The sequence below is a fragment of the Accipiter gentilis genome, chromosome 8, assembly GCF_929443795.1.
Source record: "Accipiter gentilis chromosome 8, bAccGen1.1, whole genome shotgun sequence".
NCBI lineage: Eukaryota > Metazoa > Chordata > Aves > Accipitriformes > Accipitridae > Astur > Astur gentilis.
Window position 1 is genome coordinate 22,497,224 of NC_064887.1, and position 21,133 is coordinate 22,518,356.

General features: G+C 43.5%; 1 protein-coding gene across 2 annotated transcripts; it reads left to right on the forward strand.

Annotated features, from left to right (window-relative positions):
* The first annotated feature begins 8,539 nt into the window (after positions 1-8,539).
* RGS2 (regulator of G protein signaling 2) lies at positions 8,540-11,780 on the forward strand. Of its 2 annotated transcripts, none has more exons than XM_049807749.1 (5): positions 8,540-8,667; positions 9,041-9,142; positions 9,258-9,319; positions 10,193-10,359; positions 10,818-11,780. In XM_049807749.1, exons 1-5 carry the CDS (start codon positions 8,552-8,554, stop codon positions 11,010-11,012), a joined length of 642 nt encoding a protein of 213 aa, XP_049663706.1. In that variant the 5' UTR covers positions 8,540-8,551; the 3' UTR covers positions 11,013-11,780. The 2 variants fall into 2 exon arrangements, with proteins under 2 accessions (XP_049663706.1, XP_049663705.1); XM_049807748.1 differs by lacking the exon at positions 8,540-8,667 and adding an exon at positions 8,875-8,938.
* The last annotated feature ends 9,353 nt before the right edge of the window (positions 11,781-21,133 follow it).

The following is a 21,133-nucleotide window of genomic DNA, read 5'->3' on the forward strand; positions in this document are numbered from 1 at the left end:
AAAGCTACCAGAAAAACAAACTTATTTAAAACAAAGAGATTAAGTAAACAACTTGATTTAAAAAAAAAATCCACAGCAACAAAACACCAGTTTTACATTAGCTGTAAAATAAGTTCACCACTCCAGAACTTGAACTGCAGCTCACATGTCACACCTCAGAGCAATACGTATCAGAAAAAGTCCTGAAGGATCCTATTTTGAAGTGTATGTTTAGAAACTGCCACACAGTTGTTTTCACTTTTAAAAGAGTTTGGTGTTAAGAAAAGCTTACTGGAAGGATCAGGTAAGATCACAGCTAACATCACAGAGTATGCACCTCAGCTGCAGTAGTTGTTCATCTCTGAAAAGAAGCTACCAGCCAGGATAGAAATGCTGATCTGCAAGGGTGCATCTGAGGAAGGCGAAGAAAGCATCCACAGCTGGACTTGGGCAACATTTGACCACTGGTGTGCAACTGGGGACATGTTCTGGTTCTGCCTCCCTTTTCCTCTAGATGCATGCTGGTAGATCACTCTTTCCCCCAGACTTTATTACTGACTTTCATACTAGCTTGGGGATAATAAAGGTCATGATTTATGGTGCCTTTTGAGGTTCCAGATGAGCTGACCAACATCCTTGGATTGCTCTGCAGCTTGCCAGCCTTTCTACATCTTTACCAAACTTACAGATACAGGTCTGTCCACAGGCATATTCGACTCTCCTCTTTACGCCTCTTTGATTAACCTGTGCCATACTTTAAAAGAACTTGCAAGACTTCCTTTTACCCTTTTAAATTATCTATTTGGTACATTTTAGTATTTATGGTTGGTGAAGAAATTTTAAATTATTTCTTGGTTCTTTCATTAATTAAGGTTTCTTGCTCTCATTTCTCAATGATGCTTCAAGCAATCCTTGAGAAGCATCTTTCTGCAACCAGAAAAATACTGAGTACATTAATGTAGAGGTGTCATCACAGCTCCTAACTGAAGGCTGTGACACAGTGTGGAACCAACTACCATCTATTTAAAATAGAGCTTGCCAAAACATAGTCAGGAAATTATATACAGCCTCTTAGACTTCTAAGTACAATCTATGGTAACGTATGGTCCTGCACTGCCATTTCCTAGCACTGTAAACATCCCAGAAAGTGTTTCTGTAATGCAAAATTACCTGTCACTGTTGTCTGCCGTGACAGTAATTGCTCTGAGTAAGTCTAAGGCTGGAATAACAGCAGAGCATATTTCTACTAATTTCTGTGGAGTTTTGCCTGTTTAACACACATTCAAATATAAAAAGTGACATTATCATTCTATATACATATTTTAGAAGTTTGGATCATCATTTTCCACATGGAATGATTCACCTAATGTCAGCTATGAATCGCTTTGCTCTGAAGACCTGTTTGAATGCTGAACTAATAGCTGATGAGAAAAATGTTCTAGGGGAAAAATGTACCTGCCTACAACTAATGCACTTGGAGGACTGAGACATTATTTTGCAACACTTGGCATTAAGGAAGTGACTAATCTGTCAAGCTACCCAGCTATGTCTTTCTCCAAGGTTACCTACAAGACGGTCTGCACCCTCAGTGCAATCCTGGCTATGGTCTGACTGCTTCAGTGTACTCTTTAACCAGCCAGGAGGGAATTTCCACAGTTCGATGAAGTCAGACAAATATCACCCTATCCTTCATTTATCTCACAGCTTTCACTTTGGGAGTAGAACAGGGTGCCACTGGATAAATGTGGGTTTACTAATATTGCACAGGAAACCTTCATTCTGGCCTTTTCTAACTCCAGAGAGCTTAACTTTACAAATTTTGGAATAGTTTTTGTCAATATGATAAGTAGAAAGGATATTAGGCTGTCCTTACTCAGCTGAAATGTCCTCTGACTTTAATAAGTGGGTTTGCTCAGACAATGCTTTCTCTCCTCTCCACTACCATACATCCTTTACCACATCTGACATTCATTACCTTCCTACTTTCCACAGAAAAGCCTATACTACAACACTGAAGGTGATAAAAAGAAAATACTACTCTAAAATAGTTTTAAGAAAATGAAAAATTTTCCACTCACAAATTTGATATTTTGCTAGTGGTTTTATTTTCCACTAAGATAGTCTAATTAAACCTCTGCTAGTTCCACCCAGCATGGGAATCAGATTGTTCCAAGAAAAGGGTTTGTTTAAAATTTTCTGCCCATCATGAAATAGGAAAGACTGACATTTTATTTCCATTTCAAAGGAAAGGCTTATTTTCAAAAATTTGAACTTTTTAGGTGGTGTAAAAATTTTAGTACTCCTCTCCAATCTTCAGCTTTCTCACTGCTGTGGTCATGAGAGTTTTCACCTGTAGGAGTTGTAAAAGGGACTGATGTTGTAAGCCATGGAGACTTTCTAGAGCAATATCTGACTAATACCATTTAGGCATTTACAAAGAGGTTCTTTAACGTGGATTAAATAGTCATCAAAAGGACTGTGTGTTGACTGTGTTACATGCAAATCATATGATAAAGATGGTGCCCACATCCAGATTTAACAAACATATTTGATTGTTTAATGTCCCTCTGCACACATGGTTTAACAAATATGACCTTTGCAGGGGGAAATAAAAGACTGCAATTTGAGCAGAACAGGGAGCCAGTGTTCTGTATCACCTAATTAACCTCAATCAGGATTAATCAGATCTCTTTACCTGACATGGTGTAACGCAGCTAGTATCTGCTAAGAAAAATTCGTTGTTCAAAATACACTGCTTCTTGCTAAGCTGTTTGCTTTCTGTATTGACAAAAGACATAAGGAATATGAGAATGTCCTTTGCTTTAAAATGCAGACTTTATTAACGGGTTTTTATTAACAGATCTTCTTTCAATTTGTCTTTGCAGAAGGGATAAAGCAGATCTTACATGAGCAGGACAGCCACCCCAGGGTCTTCAGGGAACCGCTGTTCTGACTCCTGCGTGCCGTTATTAAGTATCTCCCCTTTAAGATCTGACATTTCCAAATGTCTATAGGTAGAGGTGGAATCACAATCAACTGCTCAACACCTATTCATATTCTTTTTACAGTGCCACTGTAACAGAGACGTATGCATCCACATAACAGCAACACTGCAAGTAGACATATAGTCCCAGTTTATCTACTTTTTGATAAATTCCAGCTCTATTTTTAGAACTTTTATAAACTAATGTGGGTGTTTATGTAAAACAAGACGGCCGAGGGCTGGGAATGTTGAGTTCTCTGAGAGCTCCATCTAGTTTATACATTACTCAGATGGAGGATTTTGCTGTTAAGTGAAATGAGATCCATTTGTAATGCGATATATTTTATTTTCTACTTAGGAAAGAATGAACATTTAATTGGTCCAGTCTTAGTGTTAATCCACAGTAGTGCTAAATTTAGATCCAGAAATGGCTTCTTATAATTTGCATGTTTTCAACTTTATGACTGGAAAATAGTACTGGGGAAGCACAACAGCCAGTCAGGCGCAGCCTGCAGGGCCAAAGTCAGAGAATGCAACAACCTGACCTCAGCAAGTTTCAAGCAATTAGAAAAAAAACCCAACCCCAAACCCCAAAAAACAACACCCACATAAACTACCTGCCATTGAAACTGTAAAAGGGACTACAAAGGCAGAATGCAATGAACAGATTTAGAATAAGACTAAGGCTTTGAATAAACATCTTCATTTATACAAAAATATCACAAAGAATGACCATTATAATATTCATCTAGAAAATAGCACCCTACCGTACATACCATGCATGACTGCTATTATTTAACAATACACAGCACAGAAGCATATTGCTTCCACTCATAGCTGGGCACCTTTGTGGTCTTTTGTACAAATATCAGTCCCCTGTGCCTCAGAGAAGACACAGCCTAAAAGAGAGGTAAGAACAGAAGCTCAGTTGATGCTATTATAAACAGCATGGTGGCATTCTTCGCTGATCTCCTGTTCTGAACCGTCTCACAGACACAGCACCAGGATTGTACAGCCATAAATTAAAAAAGAACAATAATGCTACTAGAAAGTGCACCTGTGCAATTTGCAATTTGTATTACAAAACAAAAAGACATAGCTCAACATCTTATTCCTTCTTTTGAATATGATTTTTCAGCTAGTCAAAGACACCAAGGTTTCAATGAGGCATCCCTCAAATAACTCTAATATGTGGTTTGGACTACCATGCAAAAGCATATTCTCCCCTCTTGGCTTTATGAAACTCAGCTATAAAATCTCTGGACCATTTTTCATATGTTTTCCTATCATCCAAGTCTCCTCTATAAAAAGAAGAAACAAGGACTGGCATTTCAGGAAATGCAGACACAGATTTAAGTATTACGCAGTGAGAAAAACTACTCACTGGGGACTTGGAAAAGGTCAGCATAGCTATTGCACCATACAATGTAACCGAGATGGAAAAAAACCCCTCATCTTCCATCCTGGATGTTTATTGCATATGTTACAGTCCTCTGTACATCCAGCCATCACTGATGCTCGTAGGAATTGTACAAGCAGAAAAAGAATAGAACATTCTAAAGAAAGCCTCTGCAAAGAGAATTGTGATCTCAAGGGTGAGAGCTTGTGTCATTAAATGTGTGACATCAGATTTCATTGCAGGCAATAGTGAAATTCTCACTGACTTCAATAGCAAAGTTTGGCTATAGTCTCCACACACACCCCCCATCACTTTTCATTGGCCTTGCTCCTTGACAATGAGATTAGTGCTACAGAAATAGACTGAAGCTTTAAGAAGCACATAAAGGAACAGATTTGGTGCTTGCTTTGTATTTGTCCTCAACTACCAAAAGCTTCACTGTTTTGAAAGAGCAGAGGTCAGCGTACACACAGACAAGTCTGGAGTGCTGATCTGGATGCTGGTCTGAGTCACACAGGCAGGGTCGCAAACCCCACAGCCCTGTTCCTGACAAGAGGCATCACAAGATAGAGGCACTTATTTTTCAGCAGCATAATGCACTGTGCTACTCTAACACACCTAAGCCTGTGCTGCAATTGCATGGCAGGGCTTTTCCGGAAAGTGGTAATACCTAATTTTCCTGAAATTTTCAAAATACTGTTGCAAGAGACAGTATAGGACATAGTTAAGATGCCAAATCTCACCTTGCCAAGTCAGTGTTTGGCACCATTTGTGTGAAACCAGACCCACCTTCAGAAAGGTGGGCTAACAAACTGAGCTGTTTTGCCATCCTTCTTTGAAAAAGTAGAAATTGGTAAAACAAGGTAATACTTAGTTTGCTGTTTCTAAAACTGCTCAACAAGCCCAAATGCTCTTGCAGACAGTGCCCAGCGGTGTGGCTGGCCAGCTGGGGTTGCACACCTCCAGCTCCCGGGGCAGGTGGCTCAAGGGGAGCCAGCGGCCCCCTCTCCGAAGCATCCCCCCTGCCATCCTGGGCCTGATGGGGTCATTGTGCAGTACACTGACAATACTGATTGAGGTCAGATGCTTTTTTTTGTTTTTTAAACATAAATGGAAAATATATTTTATCGTGCAGGTGTGTAATTGACCTCCTGGCAAAGGTTACCATTGTAGCCAGAAAACACACAGCACAGCATGGTGAAGCAAGAAAGTATTTTGTAAATAGTGATATCCATGCTTTAAAAGTATAATAAAAATGTGTCCTAGTTTCAGCTGGGATAGAGTTAACTGTCTTGCTAGTAGCTGGTACAGTGCTATGTTTTAAGTTCAGTATGCGAAGAATGTTGATAACACTGATGTTTTCAGTTGTTGCTCAGTAGTGTTTAGATTAAGTCAAGGAGTTTTCAGCTTCTCACGCCCAGCCAGCGAGAAAGCTGGAGGGGCACAAGAAGTTGGCACAGGACAGAGCCAGGGCACCTGACCCAAACTGGACAACGGGGTATTCCATACCATGTGACGTCCCATCTAGTATAGGAACTGGGAAGTGGGTGTGGGGAATCACCGCTCAGGGGACTGGCTGGGTGTCATTCGGTGGGTGGTGAGCAATTGTACTGCGCATCATTTGTACATTCCAATCCTTTCATTATTGTTGTTGTCATTTTATTAGTGTTATCATTATTGTTATTAGTTCCTTCTTTTCTGTTCTATTAAACCATTCTTATCTCAACCCACGAGTGTTACTTTTTTTTCCCGATTTTCTCCCCCATCCCACTGTGTGGGGGGGAAGTGAGTGAGCAGCTGCGTGGTGCTTTGTTGCTGGCTGGCGTTAAACCACAACAAAATGTAAACTAAACATACACCTTAATGCAGCCAATAAAATTCAATTTTAATCTAAATAGTTTTTAAGCCAAATGTTACAGTAAGTATGCTTTATAAGGCCATCTAACCATCTAACCTTGCAATTCCATATTCAGCTTATTTTTTTACCTGGAACACTATTTTTTCCACTGTTGAAAGATATTACAGATGTTGCAACTACCTTTCTTAACTGACACTTCCATTTTTATGGGTATCTGAAAGAAGCAATTAAAAAGTTTAAAATAAAAAGTATCAGGCAAATTCATGATTCATGCTGCAATTTTCCATATGCTGATTACTGCCAACTTTACAACTTGGCAGATGCTGGGAATATCCCAGCATTACCCTTGCAAGTCTCCTCCAGGACCATCAAGAAAACATTTTGCCAGGCTTCAAACATGAGCAGGATCTCTGGTGTGCTATGGGTAAGGCCCCAAAGTATAAATGCTTAAACAAACCTTACTGTAGCTTACTAGACTTTGAAGTTTTCCAGTTCCCAGTATTCTTGGGCACATGTCCCCCCCCCCAAGTCAACTTTGAGAATCAGGTGAAAGAAACTTGAAGCCAGCATCAAGAATGGGGAAATCTGCAAGTCAGGTGGAAGGTGAGGATGTACCATTCTGTGTGCAGAGCATTCAATCCTTTACAGAGGTAAAGGGTTTGGGTAAGGGTCAGGGCTGGGTTTTGATCTAAGGCAAGGCAGCCTGCCCCCCCAACCAGGAGGCTGCGTGCCGCAAGTTTCACACGTGCAGAGAGTGTTCCCATCCTCACGCGTGTTACAGGCTGTTCAGCAACTCCTGCCCAAATCATTTGCAGCTGCACAGTTCGGCTGACCCTGGCACTCAGAGTGAGTGATGATGGAAGCGCCTGGAAGTGAGTCAGCACAGCTCCATCCACCACACAGGCACGGCCTGCCCTGGTCTTTTCTTTGGCAAGTTCCCCCCTATAAATTTCTGGAACTGATGCTTTTACAGCACTTAGAACCTTACCTCTGTTAGTGTTTCCACATTTCCTCCCTCCCATGGTAACACTCTCATAATAATTTCCCATTAAAAAATGTATGTACTATACACAAGACTAAGAGCTACGTGTTGCAAAAATCATTGAAAGCGATTTGGTAAAATTTAGAGTATGGAACTTTATTTTCCTCTCAGATCATCCATATATACTGCAAAGGACTTGCAACAGGCAGCACTGGAAAGCATCCTTGTTTAAATGCTTTCACATATTAAGTGGCACTCACTTTCTCAATACATCTCATTTAAATCAAAATGCCTTTGCACAGCTTTGTGCGTGTTTGGCAAGAAGAGTGGTTGTAAGACTTCAGAGATTACCTAAAAGGATCAGACATTTGATGATACACGGTTGTGTTGAAGTCAGCCAGTGTTTTGGGAATCAAACAGTCTCTCTGAAAGCTGCTTTTTATGGCAGAAAAATACATGCCGTAAGGGTACTGTGGAAAGGAAGATGCATGCACAGAAAAGAGCAGAAAAGCAGGATAGGTTAAAGAGAAACTCATGATTCCTACATCCAAGTTCTTTGGACATGATACCCTTCAGCTGGACACTCCTGAGAAGGACCACATGGCCTTTTCAACAAACCAAAGGCTGGCATGCAAGTCACTGCCATTTCAGCTTCGTATACTGAGAGTAATTTGCACAATTCACTGGTAGGTGGCAACAATACACAGAGATAAAACACATGTGCAGACAGCTTATTAAAGTGATAATAGCCTGTGTTAGCAGAGAGGTGGACACCAAAAATACCATATATGCAAATTTATGGTTACTTCATTTTTGAAGAAATGTGGCCAAGTCCTTCTTTATTCTTTTTCGTGTACTGGCCACACTCAAAGGTCTGTATTTCCTTTAAAAAAAAAAAATAAAAAAAATCTGCAGAGATGCAGGGTACATTTCTGATTGACAGAACAGAAAGGACAGCCACACCTCTGCCAGCACAACAGGGACGGGCACCCTTCCTGAGGCATGTCAGTGTGACTGGCTAAAAGCTTTCCAAGAAGGCACTAGCAAGGGAAAAAGAAAAGAAGAAAAAAGGAAAAAATAAAGAAAAGGGGTTGGGGGGGGAACAAAACAAAGGAAAGCAGAGACGTAATCTTGGGGGAAGGCAGGACTTTCTCACACTGGCTCACCCCGAAGGCTAGAACAGCCCGCGTTGGCAGCTAGACCCCACACCCAGCCCCACGCTGCCGCCCTCCCTCCCGCCGGAGAGGGCTGGAGCCCGGGGAGGTGGGGCGGCCCCGCCCACTCGCCGGGCTATAAGTGCGGGCGGCTGCGGGCGCGAGGGAGGAGTGTGGCGGGCGCGGGAGGAGAGCGATGCAGAGCGCTGTGTTCCTGGCGCTGCAGTACGACGGCGGGTGGATGGAGCGGGGCGGCCGCCGCCGCGGCAGCGAGGGGCAGGAGGCGGAGAAGGGCAGGATGAAGAGGACAATGTGAGTCCCGTCGTCGTCGTCCCCCACACACGTGCCCGGGGCAGACCCGGAGGGACCACGGGCGGAGCGGGTTCCTGCCAGGAGAGGCTCCCAGCCGCGGAGCCGGGAGCGAAGGTGGGGGGGGAGGGGAGGGCGGAGCAGCTTGCCCACCGCTGCCACCTGGAGCCGTACCGGGGCCAACTTTAGTCATTGGCTAGCGGGCGAGTCTTGATTTCAGCGAGAGGAAAATAGTGTTCTTGCCGTCAGACGGGTGCTCTGGGTGATTCTCTAGGTATGGAACTGGCAAAGCAACGTTGGGAAGACTTTTAGGGGACTGGTGTCTAGAGCTTTTTTGAGTTGTTTTTAACGTGCATCTTCCTCTTCGGTCTTCCAGCATTAAAGATTGGAAAACAAGACTGAGCTACTTCCTGCAGAACTCTTCCAGTTCTACTAAGATGAAGTCTAAGAAAGTGGGGAAACACCGCACCTACTTCAGGTAAGTTATGAGAAAGAGACTTTGTTTAAATAACTCAAGTGCCACAAAAAAAAAAAAAAAACAAACCCAAATGACTTGAGCAATAGAGTCTAATGTTCTCCATCTCTTCATGCAGACCTTCCCCTGAAGAAGCCCAGCTGTGGTCAGAAGCCTTTGATGAACTTCTGGCTAATAAATGTAAGTGTCTTCAAAAAGTAACATTCAAGAGCAAAGGGATGGTGAAGTTTATATGTCTGTAAGAGATTGCTTCCTTGCATGTTAGCATTGTACCTTACTAGTGTAAATAGCTTGGATTCTGGTCCTGAAAGATAAATGCTTTAAACTGTTTGAAGCCAAAATTCATAGAAGTGTTCTTTAAAAACTTGTAAACCATCATTAAAACATAAGGAATGCTTCACTGTAGTGGATTTTTTTTTCTGTAACCCTTGTAGTTAAAATTGTACCTATCAGCTTGGCTTTGCCAAATGTGAAGAGAGCACTTGTTCACTGAGCTCACGGCTTAGCCAAGACAAATGCATTCAGATAACTAACTTGAGAAGGATTCTGCAATGCAGAAGTTCAATGATCTTGGGATTTTACTGTAGCTCTACAAGGAAAAGTTCTCTGTAGCAGAGCAAAAAGACTAAGAAATAATATTACCACTTGCTCTTTGAACTTGAGTTATCCTTTCCATTGCAGAAAACATTCCAGAGGTTTGTAGTACAGGCATAAATATTTGCTCCAGTGTAAAGGTTAACACAGCAGATCCCATCTAGGGAGGGGTTTTTTTAACATATATGCAGGCATCACAAAAGGGAACACATGGACTAGAAATGGCATTCATTTTTTGTTTACCTAAAAAATCGCTAGCTCGAAGTGAAGCCTGCCAAGCTGTTAGAGCATTGATTTGTTTGCATACATAAATGTGGAAAAAAATTTTATTGCTATGATATCCCTGAAAGAACCAGACCAGAACTACAGCAAAATGCTTTGCTAGAAAGAGATGCGACCAGTGGGTAGATTCAAGATTCCTGAAGTAGTTAATTCATGTTGTTTTTTTTCTTTCCCTAGATGGTCTTGCTGCTTTCCAAGCTTTTCTGAAGTCTGAGTTCTGTGAAGAGAACATCGAGTTCTGGTTGGCCTGTGAGGACTTCAAGAAAACCAAGTCACCGCAGAAGCTGACATTGAAAGCAAAAAAAATCTACAATGACTTCATTGAAAAGGAGGCTCCTAAAGAGGTATAGAAAACCTATTTAAACATAAGTGACCTGCTCTATGAGTTCTTATGGCCTGCCTTTATTTCTCTGAGCTCACTTTAAGGTACAAATACCAAACTGCATTGAACATGCCTCACCGTTAATATCTGCATCTGAATGTAACTCTCTCCTTAGCTGCCTTTTCACCAAGCTGGAAAATGGCATAAGCAGTATTTCAGAGAGTTTCCACCTTAACTGGGAAAAGTCAACAGCTGCATTTAACACCTGTAACATATTTGAATTCAGCACTGAAAGATAGTATAGCTGAATTACTTTAGGTTTTATATAAATGAAGATGTTTCTTAAAGGAAACAATTAATTTGACCCTGTAGTAATGGGGTCTTGCCTTTTTCACCTCTTCAGAAATTTTATGGTGTATTATATGTACTTGAATTCAGTTCTTAGAAGTAAATGTCTCTTTTCTTGTGTGTGTATTTCAGATAAACATAGACTTCCAAACCAAGAACATGATTGCACAGAATATTCAAGAAGTCACACATACCTGCTTCAGTGCAGCACAAAAGAGAGTTTACAGCTTAATGGAGAATAACTCATACCCACGGTTTTTGGAATCTGAATTCTATCAGGAGCTGTGCAAGAAGACACCCATTGCCAAAGCAGCCCAGGGGACATGAGCAATAGAGAGTGAGAAGAAGCCTCTCGACTAGTGAGGGAGCAAGCCACAGCTCATGGCAGTATCCTGACCTGAAAGACTGAGATACTGAGTGCTCAGTCTGTTTGCCATGGTGCAAGGACAAATACTTACTTTGGTGCAAAGCCGATGGCAAAGAGAGATGGTGTTGGAGGGCATTCAGAGGTGATGGCAGAAGTGTGCCAGCCAGACGCTTGGTGCTGTGCTTCTCCGAGTGCTGCAGCAAATGGTGACTCCATGCATTAGACCAAACCATGCAGTGTAAGAGTCCTGTCACAGCTGAGGTGGTGATGCAGCAGGTCAGAACAGAGCTTCCTTCTTGTAAACAGAAGCTGCTCTGTACAGTTGCACAGTGCTGGGAACTTGAGTAATTGGTGGCCTATTTAGTTTTCCTAAACATCAACCAGTGTTGCTGTCATCAGTCACTTAGTGTATTCGCACTGGTTCTGTAAACTGCCTCTAGCTGCAAAGAGATGTGTTTGGTTTCTGTGTGACTTCCAGACAGTAACAGCACTGTGCAGCATGAAGTGGGGATGGGATATAACTCTGTTCCCAGAGGAACAGGTTCTGCAACTAAAGCATGCAGGGCTGGATTGTGTTAGTGGGGCTGCATGAAGCCAGACTGAGGGCAAAACTTGTCCAAGGCGAACAGGAGCTGTATAGTATTATATTTACATGTGCATTATGATTGTGTTAAAAGCTGCAATAATGTCATAATTCTGTCTTGAGGACAGCAAGTTTCAATGGAGTCTCCTACTGTTTTTAATAAACTATTTTGATACAAATCTTCTTTTGTTGCTTAACTTATTTTGCATACGCCCAGAGATATACTGTCTGGCACTAAACTCCAGAGTATTGGGACTGCATATCCTGGCTGTGATCTTAAGAGGGCTAATTTTTAAAGCAGTTAAGGCAAGTTTTTTGTTGGTTTTTTTTAACAGAATAAAAATAAAAAGCTTAACAGGGGAGACCTGTTCCATTGTATCCTCTGTCTTAACCACCTCCCCATGAAACAAATCTGTAAGTGTGAGGTACATGTACACATGACAGATCAACTAAAGGCAGCAGTAGGCCAGTGAAGCAGCTGTATTGCTGCTGGAGGGGTCACAGGATGCCATTTGGAATACAGGCACCAGTAGTACACTGGCTCCTGCTCAAGACTTCTGCTTCAAACAGGGCTTAGGCCATGCAGAGGTTGTGGAGGTGATACTGCAGTAAAAGCATTTGGTCCCTGCTTGGTGAGTGCTTCTAAGGGAAAAGTTACTGGTTCACTATTCCATGTCAATTTCTCTAACTGACAACATCCCACAACAGTATTTCCAAAACACTCCCTAATTTGTTAGTTTTGTGACTTGTCTGAACTCTACTTCTGTTTAGGTCCTGGCTCCAGCTATTTTGACTCCAGTCCTCTGGTTACAGCTTTAATTGCTTAGTTCACATATATCCACAGCAGTCACTTCTGTAATAGTCCACTTCTCCAAGCATCAAGAAAACTCTAACTACAGGATTTTCCACTTCAATTACACATTCAAAGATTGTTCAAAAGCAGCTACTTCATGCACATATACAGATATGGTAGGATATATAGCAGTGTGTATATATACATACACACAGATATGTGTATCTATTATGCTGCCTCTATATGTGGAAAGAAGCAAATTTGGTACAGCCCTCATTTTGCTATAGCCCTATTTCTGGAGCTGTGAGAGCTAGCTCTCATACAGCTAAACTTGCTGATCAGTTAAGTCCACATAAAACAAGCACAAGTAAAACTCAGGCCAATAAAGTTTTTTTCCAACCATGAAAAACAGATTTGGGCTGATAATTGCTTTTGTAATCTAACAAAACAATTAGAAGAGCATAAAAATAGCCAGAACTATACCTATTAATGACTCAGACCCAAGGCAGGAATAATTCCATGAAGCTTCATTGGCTTCAGTGAAGCTGCATTATTAATCTGTGCCAATTTGGGATGTGGTAATTAACAACTACTGGTGTCTGGTTTCAGGGAAAGAAACATTTCTAGTCTTAGCAGGTGCCAGAGCTACTTATAGTGCACTATATAGTTCAGAGGGGAAATTAGGTGGGGCCGTTAGGCAGGGCATCACTGCCTAAAGGCTGTTCTTGTATATTTTTAAGATTTGAATCATGAACATTGGTCTTTATGAAGGCTCTGCAGGCAGCTTTGTAGCTTCTATGGAGCATGCCACCAGGGTAGCAAACCAGCCAAGCCACGCTGAGTCCCCAGCGTGGTCTGTCTGCAGGGTCCAAGAGCCCTGGTTTCAAGGCTAAGCTTTGCAGCAAAACAGTTCGGTGTATCAAGAGAAAAAAAAAATATCTTATTTTTATAAAATACAACGGATCTGTGCACACAACATTCCTTCCACTTGTTCCTTTTCCAGTTTGTGATAAGAGCCTTTTTTTCCCCAACTCCCAGGGGTAAACTTCACGCGAAAAAAGGGCACTATAGGCACATTGGGAGTCCTGCAATCCAAAAGATTGCTGTGAATCATTCCTGGAGAAATACAAAACCACTGATTGCTTTAAGAGCTGCTAGTTCCGTACTCTGGGCAGCCTTACAGCCGCAGTTAAAATTGGTACTCTGGTATGAGTATCCAATGGCAACCAATAATAAACTGCTGGTTCCCCCATAGCCCAGCAGAACAGTTCACCCTCCCGCCCTGGTCCTGCTGGGCTGCACACAGCCAAACTCACCATGGTGGCAGGGAAAAGACCCATCTGGGAATAGCAAAGAGAAGGCAGCAGAGCTGGCGTCCTGCAGGTCAAGGCAAGGGCACTGCTAAGCAGCTGGCCAGAGCACAGTCCTTTTTTTAGCTTCCACCAGGTTATAAAACTGCTCCAGCCTGTACCTCCATTGACAGCTACCCAGGCAGGAAAATAAGAAGGGATCCTGATGGGTAACTATGGTCCAGGAACCATAGCTACAAAGGAGCACAGGTCCTCCGCAAGTCTGTAAACAAGCTTAGCACTTTTAGAGAAAGAACCCTGCTGCAAAAAGCTGAGGACAGTGAGAAGAGGCCATCTCTGGAGGGTGGTGGGTTGCAAGTCACCCCAGCTCTGCTGGTACAGCCTTCAGCTGCACAGCGAGCCCTGGCTGAGCCCAAAAAAGTCAATGCCAGCTCATGTGCTACTGACATGACTGACCTTGGCATGTAGACTCTGAGGATCTAGACTGCTGAAAGACACCAGCAAATGTGGACTAAAGGCAACTTTTAACTATCCATGTATCACTGTTTTTAAACCACAATCTCATAATATTTGGTGCTTTCCTTAGCTGCTAGAGGCAAACAATTCCCCTGATTTCATATCACAAAAAATATAACTCACCCTTATGCTTATGAAGAAAAATTTGAAAGTGCAACTGAAGCATCCCTAGTAATTCCCCAGAACCAGAACTTAATGCAAGACTATGCAGTCATTTAAAAGAAAAAAAAAAAAGATATCTAATTTTCTAAGCCAATCTCACGATTTTGGGAAACTGGTTCATGAGTTTCAACTATCTGGATCCAGCAACAGCTTGTTTTTTTAAGGGCTTGTGCTGAGACTGCAGCATAGGGCAATCTGAAGAGGCATCCTCCACGCTATCAAGAAGGCAACATGTAAAGTAATCTCCTAAAATACAACACCAAAGCAGCTGACCCTCAGCAAGTGCCCTCTGGCCCAAAGGCAGGAGAGGACTCTGAGAACAGGATGAACTCAACAGCCATGCTGACTCACTGCTCCAGTCAAATGGGAAAGTGATGCAAATAAATGGCAACACAGTACTCTTGCTCCATGTGTTTATCTATTGTGGCTGAAAAATGTATCAAGATTTTATAATTTGCATTTCTACTTGAAATTCCAGCTCTCTATTTGGAGAAGGGGACGCTAATGATGGTTTAAAGGGCTTTATAGGCATGTGTGTATGTTTGTGGAAGGGTTTCTTGGATGAGACTTCATAACTTGGCAACTTGCACGGAGCAGAACAGTGACCTTTAGAAGTAGTTTTAGGATCTTAATGGATTTTCTATTTTTTTTTTTCCAAATTTGATTTACTGAGATTCAAGAGGGAAAAAACAGTCAGAACCTGGGACAGCATCCCAAATCCATCTTCCTTCAGTAGCAAAACATTACCAATGGTTCCACCTCCTCCCACCAGCACAGCAATACCTGGTGTCCCTCCTGGCTCATGTGTGCCAGGAACAAACTACCAGGGAGCAGCAGGAGATAGGGATGGGATGGGCAGCAAGGCTACTACATCATCCCAAGCTCGATCCCAGAGACAGGCTAGAAACAGGGCTCATGACAGACCTTCCTGCAATGTAAGTCCTCAGTCTATCCATGACAGAGAGCTAGATATGAGGTTGTACCTACAGCAAAGCTCAGGGGAAACCTATGGCCCGCAAGGCTGAACTTAAATGGAGACCCTGGCCAATGGGCAGCAGGTGTGGGTGAGGGCCCTGTGCTGGGGGTGGGGGGTGGGAGGTGGCTGCTCAGGGCAATTAAAGCCATTAGTGCCCTCAAGGCCTTGACACAAATCTGAAGGAGCCCTTTTCTGAGGTTTACTGTGCTAGCCATATGTCAGCTCATGACCCCAAAGCAGTCTGAATTTTTGAGGAGGGTCTGCAGTTGGATTTGTGGTGAACACCCTCAGCAATTAGCCTTGGATGGTTCTGTAGATGTATTAATTGGCATTACCCTAGGCACTGTAACTGGGAATTGATGGCTGGCTGGCACAGAAAGCCAGGGAAAATAGTCCCACTGTTACCCTACATAGGAGTTTAAAATGTGAGTCCTTTGGCAATCTTTCATTAAAATAATCATTTAGATCAGAGTTTCCAACAGCTACAAAGTACCCATGAGCAGCAATTAAATGATGTCCCATGAAAAATATTAAATATTCCATTCAAGAGAATCTAATTGACAGAAATTAGTACTTATGTTCCCCAGCCAGTTTTCCCACTTGGGATCTCATGGAATAAGTTGTGTTTTTGTGTTACAGCTTTAGACCAGAGAGCAGTTCTGTGGCTTCTTGGATGGGAGCCTGACTTTGGGCTTTCAGGGGACGTGGTACTAATCTAATATTTATAGGGCTTGGAAAGTCAGCTGTCCAATATGGAAAAGGCACTCAGGAGCAGAGCAGGCTGTTTGTTTTGCTGGTGTGTTCCTTAACCTTTGTGGATGTCCAAGGGAAATCAAAATAACTGGAGCATGGCAGGCAGGGTACATGCATTGCAGAGGGGCAACGAGGAGCTGTGCTAGCACCCTCCTGTTTCACCTATTGCTTTTAAAGGCTGACAGGATTAACCCTTTTCCTGGGACTAGCTGGAGCTGATGGGAGGGCTTGGGAGGCAAAGGGATGCCAGTGGGGAGCCATTCCTGCCGTCCCAGGGCCATCATAGCTGTGTCATGTGCAAATGTCGGAGGCTTCCCCTGCTCTCAGCAGACTTCGTACTGCGTCAGAGAGATTATCTGTTGTGTGTGGCTGCCTTCCCTGGCAGCCGCCCAGGCTGAATACGTCTGTTTGCAAAGTCAGGCTGTCTCCTGACTTGGCTGCAGTTGGTTCCTGCTGTTTACTTTCCCTGATACCCACTGCAGGCTGGGACCAGACGTCCCAGCAAGGGGAGGAATGACTGCCAGGCAGGCCAGGGCTCTTCCAGTTGCCTTCAGTCACATCAGCAGTTTTTGCCACTTGTCCTCCCTGCAGGCTGCTGGGTTCCAGCACAGCGTCCTTCCATTTTCAAAAGGAGAGGTCAGCTTGCTCAGCAGCAGTGGCCCTTTAAGATTAAAATACCAGATAAATACACAGCATAAATGGGTCACAGTTGAAAGCTGAGGAAAAGATCAGCTGTTGCCTTAGGATCAGATAGTTACAGAGCTTTATGGAGGGCAGGGTACAATGACATAGTTACATGATCCCACTGGCTGTGTTTTTATGATGCTATGGAGATCACACTTGTTTCAACAGGCTAATGTCTGTATGAACACATAGGTAGCTATTGAAAATGTACAGAATTTTCCCAATAAAACCTCTCAGCTTCATCTGTTTAGAGGAAGAAACAAGGTTCTCTACAGAGCTGGCTGTGGGAAGAGTTGGATTAGCCTAACACAAAGGGACCAATTTAACTTTCATCTGGGATTCTGACAACTAGTTTATGTCTCTAGAGAGACGCTTACGAATTAGGGCCAAATCTGTCATTTTGAGGAACTCACTAAACCAGGAGTCAGCTCAGCATCCATACCACTCTTTACATAAGTCAGCAAGGAAGGAACAGTGGATGTGCTTTTTGTGAATACTAAAGCAACGATACAATACATCTCCCTCTCGATTTACTACAACTAACATTTGCTACCTGTTCATTGGGCCCAGATTCACAATCCTGATAGAAGCTATCACACCTGCAGGCTGCTGTAGAAAGGCTTAGGTTACCCCCAAGTCTCACTGGTGTGTATATATGTTTTATTAATGCTGAGAAGCTCAAATCCTTGGCAGCCACTTGCCATAGTCTGGCAACAGCTGGCAAGTGTTCCCAACACTTGGAAAAGTCCCCATGGCAGAGCTTCTTTTTAAGAGCAATTTCCCAAAGATTCAGAGGCCTCTGTGGGTCTCTCGCTAGGCTAAGTGTGCTCTCTGCCTCAGAGCTGCCTGGGGGGACTGTTGGTCCTGTAAAGCATCATGGACTGTGATAATTCAGCTCTGGAGCAGCACAGTCTGCCAGTAGACAGATTTGGAAGGAGGTGAATACAAGTGTGAGAACAGTACTTAGCATCAGCCTTCACATCTCCTTTGAAAATGGGATCCTAGGACAGTTCCCAGCTAAACTGAGCTTCACTCAGCCACAGAAACCCTTCTGACACTGGCAGTGGTCACCGAGCACAAGCCTTCACATTATGAAAGTTCATGACCAGAAAAGAGCAGTGGAATTTGGACATTTAATACCTGGGAGACAAACGGATCATATTCCTGGAGATCAACATTTAAGCTAAGTGTTTAGATAGAAAATCTGAAAAGACTTGAAGAGCACCAGCCCTCCCTTCTAGCCAGCCTCCCTTCTCCTTTTCACTCCCCCCATCCAAGTATTTCTTTCCCACAGTCTAAAACTTGCATAATAATGTCTTGAAGCTGTTTGGCTCTGAGGAAATACACAATTTTTATGAAGTGTGGTGTTTTGAAACACATACACACTTGTAAACCTGTTTCCTTACAAAAGCAAAAAATTACAATGGCATAAAACCCACTGTGCTCTGGAACAAGCAGACTTTGCACACTGCAAGGTCACTTGTCTCTTGGCATGCTTATGTGCTGTAACTTCTGGAGAAGGTACCTACACCACACACACAAGAATCAAATGTTAGCAAATCTCTTTGGGTTTTTTTTCTCAAGGCTGCTAATTATGGGGGAACCTCCTGGAAGTGGCTCCTAAGTGCCTTCCCTTTTCATGGCTGGAATCAGAAGAATCATGTTTCTTTATCAGCTCTACTAGGCACCGCAGTTATTCTCTTTCAGTAATTTCACTCCTATGAGAAGACCAAACATTTATCAGGGCAACAAACTAAGGACAATGTCTAGTATCAAAAGGAGCACCAGCAACTATACAGGCTGTACCCCACATCCCAGCTAATGCACCTGCCCTGCAACGTTCCTGTCATATTTAACCCAGAGTAATTATTTCGTAAAGCCTTGTTGAGCAAAGTCTGTTTTTTTATGGTGTCCATCCAGGGTTTGAGCAAGGTGTTGGATCTGGTGTCAAATAATCCCAGCACACTGCTGAGCTTGTGCCTTCCTCAGTGCTCAAAGTTGACAGCAAGATAACCAGCTCAGTGAAAGGTCAGTTTTGCATAGCTAACGACCAGCATTGCTGCCGGCGATACCTACAGCCCTTCTCTAGCGTCTTCCAAGCAAGGAGCTTTACATCCATCACTCTGTGATAGAGGTGGGGAAAGCAAATCACTGATTAGTTAAGTGACATATATAAGAGGCAGAATGATATATTAGGAACTATTAAATAGAGATCCTCAGCTTTGTGCAGATTGTAGAGAATCCAGAAGAACTCAGCTAATGTGGTGTAACTGAAAGAGCAAAGCAGGGAGTATGCCTGTTATCAGGTTGTGATAGCCAGCTCCCAAAAGTAGCTCCTGGAAACCTAGAAACCTCAGAGTAAGGTGAGTCTCTCTGAAACACCACTCCAGCAGTCACCGGTATGTTTTTAGAACATAAGTATGGCTCTGGCCCAGCAGTCCAGCATAATTACAGGAGTACTGGAGTACTGGGATTGAAGAGACGTGTCCTTGGCACAGGAAGTGCCTTACCTAGCACAGAGAGAGCAGTCCTGTCAGGGCAGACGTGTGGCAGGCAGCATATTCAACGCAGGGCAGGATGTTGTAGAGAGACTGGCTGGCCACTAGTGAGGGAAACAAACCTGCCAAACATTTGCATCAGCCCCATGAATCACCATAGAGTGAAGGTTTCAGTGGCAGCCTCAGGATGGGAGTCATCCCCCTGTTCACACATGAGCAGGTAGAATCAGCACAGACTCTGAGAGGAGTCTGTGTTGAACATATTTTCCACTAGGAAGTAGTAAGTGACTAATGATGACAGCAGTCATTAAGAAGGCAACAAGTTAGGAAATAACAACCAAAGACAGCAGCAGCTTCTCTGAGTAAGCGCAGGCTGGTGGAGCATCAGCCCCACAGCTGCCCTGGGAGAAAGGCTGGGCTCAGGCAGGTGCTGCTGGTGACAACAGGAGAACTGGGAATTGATGCCACCAGAAATAAACAAATATGAGGGGAACAAAGTACTATTTACAGGCAAAGAACATGTCAGCTGCAGGGTTTGCATGAGGTTTTAGTGCCACGAACAATAGAGGAGTGTGGATGATATGTCACTAAGGAAGTGTGGGTGTAGTTGATAGCAGATTGCCAGCAGATAGGAAATATTCCCCCCCTCAGATCAAGAGGAGTTGGCAGAAGCATCACTGTTTGCACTCCCTAAGGATAGAAATAATGCAGCTGCTTTGCTGACAACAGAGTGTATAGCTTGTGCCTATGGGAGTTAATATGGCCCAAATTACTTTTTCCTGGAACAAGCCCCTTGTAGAACTGATATAACCACAAATAGATACACAAGGTTATTTTAATAGCAGTTTACTAAACCCAGTCACATTTGGGTAGCTTTTTAAAAATCTCAACATGCTATTAACATGCATATCAAAGGACCTTGAGCAACGTCGCCAGCTGGGTGACAGCTGTTTGGTCACATCCTTCCCAGTCCCTGCCACACTGGTGACTGGCAGAGCACAGGATACGCCTTTGCTGGGACAGCATCAGCATTCCTCAGTAAGCTTACTCTCGGGTGTTGCTAGCAGCACAGATTCAGGGAATTTTGCTCAGAGAAACAAAGGCTATGGTTTTCGTGTTACGCCTTGGTATGACGTACCAGCGGCAGCTGCTTTACCGGGAAGCAGGACAGTCGTGCTCCCCTGCTCCCTCCCCTTCTCCGTCCCTGCACGTCCCTTGCATCTGATTTAGCAGCTGTGCAGCTGCTGTGGAGCTGGATGAGCAAGCTAGGCTGGCAGGAATTTTTTTCCTTTTTTTGGTGGATTTGTTTTCCATGGGATCAGATCGCTGATCCAACTTACCCTGCAGGAACCCAGATGCTAGATGAGGGTGATGGGGAAGAGACGAACATGCTGGTGGGGGCCCATGGCCTCAGATACAGGAAGGTGGGGCTGACCGACCTCGAGGTTCAAGTCTTTTGTCACCATTTTCTCATACTTTCTCCTTTGCACTCCTCCTCCACCTTCCTCTGGTGCATCACCAGCCTCTTCACAATGAATGCCATTCATCTCGAAACGGCACTGCTGAATTTCTGCCCCTCCTTCCTCGATAGCCCCGCCAGGCCAGTCCCATAGCAGCACATCAGGAGACGTTTACAGCCTGCAGGAACAATGTTCAAATGGTAGCTATCACTGGCAAAGTTGTGAACGTGGTGATGCCCAAATAGGGAAGGGACAGCTCAGGTCAGTCATTAGGAAAGAGAAGGGCTCATTGTCTGGTTTAACAACCAATAAATGGTTTCATGTTACAGATCAGCTGAACACCTAC